Source organism: Citrus sinensis, chromosome 2, assembly GCF_022201045.2.
Source record: "Citrus sinensis cultivar Valencia sweet orange chromosome 2, DVS_A1.0, whole genome shotgun sequence".
NCBI lineage: Eukaryota > Viridiplantae > Streptophyta > Magnoliopsida > Sapindales > Rutaceae > Citrus > Citrus sinensis.
In genome coordinates, this window is record NC_068557.1 from 24,375,155 (window position 1) to 24,381,021 (window position 5,867).

At 37.2% G+C, this 5,867-nt stretch overlaps 1 protein-coding gene across 1 annotated transcript; it reads left to right on the top strand.

Annotated features, from left to right (window-relative positions):
- The first annotated feature begins 2,310 nt into the window (after positions 1–2,310).
- LOC102614400 (DELLA protein GAIP-B) lies at positions 2,311–4,550 on the top strand. The gene has a single exon (XM_006469132.4). The coding sequence runs from the start codon at positions 2,731–2,733 to the stop codon at positions 4,513–4,515; it is 1,785 nt and encodes a 594-aa protein (XP_006469195.1). The 5' UTR covers positions 2,311–2,730; the 3' UTR covers positions 4,516–4,550.
- The last annotated feature ends 1,317 nt before the right edge of the window (positions 4,551–5,867 follow it).

The window sequence follows — 5,867 nt, forward strand, 5'->3', positions numbered from 1 at the left end:
AAAAAATATATTTCTCATAGTGAAAAATCATCACCCGCTTAAATGAATATTACATTACTTATCACATCATTTACAACAAAATTTAAAATGTCTATCATTACTCTTCTATGGATTAATGAATATAATGATCTAATTTTCTTTTTTTTTTTCTTTTTATTCCTATTTCTCTTGTGGGAAATTTTCTTAATTATTGTGGGCCTTGGGCTTCCAATTATGTGTAGAATTTATTGATATGGAAATTCAATTACGGCAAGTCTTCATGAATTGCCAATCCATGTTGGGACAACAGATTCTTTGAATGTGCTTCTCCCTCCGGTGACAATCAATGATTTCATTTCTGAATTAAACACCAAGGCATATCATTATTTAAATTCGCCTTTCATAAACTTGATATGGTAACGCCCATTTTTCACTCTTCCCATTTTTTGAAGTCTGAAAAAGCATCCCAATATATAAATGTTCTCATAATATTTATTATTTTGAACTATTAAAGTAGAAAGATACTCACGAGTCACGAGTGACCACCTCGAGCCCTCGTCCGCAACCTCTAATTGTCAACCGTCCGGGGCGGTCGATGTAGCCCCTAAAGGCAACTTAATTTCAGCATCCTTTTATGTTAAATTAGCAGTTAGAATATTTGTTATCATATCTATTCAAATTTATAAATATCTCATACCAAAAAATTTTCTTTCATTGTAGATCAATGATTAAAATTACTTTGTCACTGACCAACGCTTGACGATAGCAATTGCGACTCAAGCAGTAGGGTTGGCAATGGGACGGGATGTGATGAGATTTACCAATCTCAGTCACATTCCGTATATGCAAATGGGATGAAAAAACATCCCAATCTCGTTACTATATTTTTTTTGGGACAAAAATATGTCTCAATCTCATCCCAAAAGAGATGGGATCCTGCGGGATCCCATCCCAATTGGAAAAATTTTTATTCTTAATCGGTAATGAGACGGGATGGGACGGAATTTTTCAATCCCACTCCCGTCCTGCATATGTAATTGAGATAAAAAAATGTCTCAATCTCGTCCCTAAATTTTTTTATAGGACAAAAATATGTCTCAATTCCGTCCCAAATAAATTACATCCCATCGGAAAAAATTATCATCCCTAGACTCAGCAACATCATTCTTAAATTTTCCGTGGACCGACCGACCTATCTACAAATTAAATTAAAGGAACCAACCGGTTCATTATTATTATTTGTTATTATTGAATTTCTATTTTCAATTGAAAATTAGATTTATTTTTTCTTTAAAAAAAAAAACTCAAAAGTAGGATTAGATGTTGAAATTTGAAACCATGAATCAAAAACCTACTCCAATTAATGACCGATCCATGTTCATACTCCTGCCGTGGAATTTATACTCCTATTTTTTTCAGAAACTGAAGCCTAACCTATAACATCCTAGATTTAACCTATAAAGACTATACCTGCAACCTCAATTTACTCGAGAAAATTTAAAAAAAAAAACAAAAAATAAAAACCAAAGAGCCGTAGACGGGAATTGGGAATATTTTTAAGAGGCATGAACTGAAACTAAATTCAGCTTGAAATATTAAAAAAAAAAAAAATACTGCACTTAGGGCGCGTTTTGGTAATTTGCATTACATTAAAACATTATTCTTATGTCTGGTTATAATTTTTTTATTGCATTTAACATATAATCATTTAACTTTTATTATTTAATAAAGCATAATAAATTTAAATTTATTAAATATTAATTCATATTCAAATAAAAATTTTAATTTAAATAATAATATAAGATAATAATTAAATTAAATATTTAATAAATAGATAATAATACGTTATTTCACTTTCATTACATAAAATCATTTTAATTTATTTTAATCTTTTATAATTTACTAAAATACTAATTTTTAAATTAAAAAGTTATATTTGACATTAATAAATAGAAAAAAAATTCATAATTGAATATTATATTTTTAAAATATTATAATATGATTATACTAAAGTATAATATTATTGAAATAACAAAACGTGATATTGTAATATTCTATCATTTAAGAGTAGTATGTTAGTAAATCATTTTTTTATATTATAAAATTAACATATAAATTTTTAAAAAAAATAACAGTAACAGTTTGTACTACAACTGCATACATAAATAGCGGCCTCGTTCCTGTTAACATAGTATTATACAATGTAATAATACAGTGTTATAGTACCAAAAACACCCTTAAAGTTATTATTACCTTAAAAAGTGAAGAAAGGAGGAAGTGGCCGTTTACTCGTTTTTAGTCTCTTATATACCAACAACATAATAAAAATTGCATATTTAGCATCTTATCTGCAAAAAGCTTTGAGCTGTAGTTGTAGTTGCAGCTGCTGCTTGGTAATAGGCAATATATAGCCCTTTAGTGTCTTTTTCTTTCTTTCCCTCTCTTCATTGGAGCTCGCGCCACATCACGAGCGTTTTTTTTTTTTTTTACTTCTTCTTTCTCTCTTCTAATTATTTTCACTCTCTCAACTGACCTGAGTCTATGGATTTTTAACATTTTTTTATATTTTGTTCTGTTGTAATGTTCAAGTGGCAGTGCTAGCACGGAGTAATCCCCAATCCCCAATGCTCAGAATTCAGATTCTTCCCCCCATTCGCAGCCTTGATTAAAGCCTTCTCTTTGTTTTCTGAGCTCCGCCACTCACACCCACCAAAATTACATCGAACCAAATCAAATAAGAAAAAAAAGGCCATGAAGAGGGAGCACAGCCAACTGGACCCACCGCCACCACCTCCTCCTCCGCCATCCTGCGTGGCGGGGCCGTCCGGCAAAGGCAAGATGTGGGAAGAAGAGCAGACGGATGGCGGGATGGATGAGCTTCTGGCCGTTTTGGGATACAACGTGAGATCTTCGGATATGGTTGAAGTTGCTCAAAAGATTGAACAGCTTGAAGAAGCTATGGGTGCTTTTCAGGCGGATGGTATCAACCATTTGGCTTCTGATACCGTCCACTACGATCCCTCTAATTTATGTACTTGGCTCGAAAGCATGCTCACCGAATTCAATCCCACCATGCCCGCGGGTTTGGGTTTAGATCCGGTGCCCGCACCTTCCGTTTTTGACGAGTCTTCCTTCATTGCTCCGGCCGAATCATCGACAATCACGTCCCTTGACTTTAGCCATCAGCGCGTTTTGGAAGAACCCAGTACCTCGGACTACGATCTGAAAGCGATTCCTGGTAAGGCCATGTATGGCGCTAACAATTCTCAAAACAGCAGTAATAATTATCTGAGTCTATCGTCAGCATCAGCGTCGTCACTCTCATCCTCAACAACTACTAGAGAGAACAAGCGCTTGAAAACCTCTGAGTTCTACCCGCCCGAGTCAACCCGCCCGATCGTCCTCGCTGACTCCCAAGAGAACGGAATCCGGCTCGTCCACGCCCTGATGGCTTGCGCTGAAGCCGTTCAACAGAACAACCTCACTCTAGCAGAAGCATTTGTCAAGCAGATTCGGTTTCTGGCAGTTTCCCAAGCCGGCGCCATGGGCAAAGTAGCCACTCACTTCGCCGAAGCCCTAGCTCGTCGTATTTACGGGCTTTACCCTCAAAGCCCGATCGATCATTCCTTCTCGGAACTTCTCGAGATGCAGTTCTACGAAACGTGCCCGTATTTGAAATTCGCTCACTTCACTGCCAATCAAGCCATCCTTGAAGCTTTTGACGGGAAAAGGCGAGTCCACGTCATTGATTTCTCTATGAATCAGGGCATGCAGTGGCCCGCTCTGATGCAAGCATTAGCTCTCCGACCCGGTGGCCCCCCGGCTTTTCGTCTCACCGGGATCGGACCGCCGGCGGCTGACAACACTGACCAGTTGCAGCAAGTGGGTTGGAAGTTGGCTCAGCTGGCTGAAAGCATTCATGTTGAGTTTGAATACAGGGGCTTCGTTGCTAATAGCTTAGCCGATCTTGATGCTTCTATGTTGGAAATCAAACCAAGTGAGGTTGACTCAGTGGCTGTCAACTCGGTGTTCGAGCTGCATAAGCTGCTGGCCCAACCGGGTGCTATTGATAAAGTGCTTTCTGTTGTTAAGAACATTAAGCCGGATATTTTCACAGTTGCAGAGCAAGAAGCCAATCATAACGGTCCGGTTTTCTTGGACCGGTTCACAGAGTCATTGCATTACTACTCGACTATGTTTGACTCGTTGGAGGGGTCGGTTAACAGTCCCGAGAATCATAAGGCTATGACCGAGGCGTACATGGGGAATCAGATTTGTAATGTGGTGGCCTGTGAAGGAGCGGACCGGGTCGAGAGACACGAGACGCTGGCTCAGTGGCGAACGAGGTTCAGTTCGGCCGGATTCATTCCGGCCCACATTGGGTCAAATGCGTACAAGCAAGCTAGCATGTTGTTGGCCCTGTTCGCCGGCGGAGACGGTTATAAAGTTGAGGAGAATAATGGGTGTCTCACTCTCGGTTGGTACACGCGCCCGCTCATTGCCACCTCGGCTTGGAAACTCGCTGCAAAGCGGTAGTTGCTCACTGAGCTGACTCACGAGTTAGGTTACCAAAAACAAAGAGAGAGAAAAGAAACTGGTTAGTGGGGTATCAAATGGTTGTGAATGTGCGATTGTGAGCTGGGAATAGACCCACCACCTCCGCCCCGTCTCCGTCTGTCTCTTTTTTCTTTATTTTCTTGTCCATCCGTTTCCTTTCCTTTTTTTTCCCAGAGAGATTTTCTTCTCTTTTCTTTTCTTTTCTAGGATTTTTATTTTTGTCTATTATGAAAACGGGGTATTTTGTAATTTTCCGGGGTGAATCAAAAAAAAAAAAAAAAAAGATTGACGTGTAGTATATATATATACATATGTGTGTGTGTAGGTTGGTGGTAATAAAAAAAAGTAGAATTTTCTATAAATTGTTGTTGTTGTTGTTGTTCTTAATGTTCTTTAGGAGAATTTTTTTTATATTTCAAAAACTGGGAAGATATATTATTATTTCGAATTATGTTCGATAAACTTTCTTGTTTTAAAGTTTAAAAAAAGAGAAAAAAAAACATTTAGCAAGAAATATTGGACGAGATTTAACCAAAATGCAAATAATAATAATAATAACAAAGAACACAACAGTGAAAGCAAAAGAAAGTAAAAACGCTGCCTCCTGAGTCCTAACTATTCAGAGCAGAGTTCGCCTATTGATGGTTACTATTATGTGTGTGTGATAGTTCCCTGATCACTTTCTTTGGAAAGGTTACGCTTTTTATTGTTATTGTCATCGTCATCATCACCATCATCAGCTTACTTGCAAAGGTGTTTTTATTGATTGATCGATCTCTCTCTTACAAAAACCACTATTTGCCAGCTTGCTTTTTTAATTTGCCGCTTTTCGAGTGCTGCTCTGCTCCTTATTATTAGCTTGCTTTTTTCTTTCGAGAGCCAGCCAGCCATGCAACAATGAAAACAAATTAATTCGCGATCACATTAATGTAATGTAGTTGTCTAGGGTTTGTTTTTAATTATTTCTTGAACGACTTTAATCTAATCTCCCCTTGCTTTAATAGTTTTCTTCCAACTTTTGACGATTAGTAACGAACCAACCTTTCTTTTTTAGATTTGACAATATCAAAAAAAGTTTTCACTTACATATTTTATTTGTTTATATCAACTTCAAAGAGTTAAAAAGATCACATACATACATAATAAGGTAATTCTTGACCCCAGATAAAAGGTGATCTAATCTAAGTAAGTAGTAGACTGGTAAAAACCAACCAACCAATCGAGATTCTTTATCCACACTAAAGCATTCATGCGTATTGCTATTTTCTTAATGCAAAATTAGGAAAGTTTCACTTATATCTTAAGTAATACTATGTTTTTTTCTCCAAGAT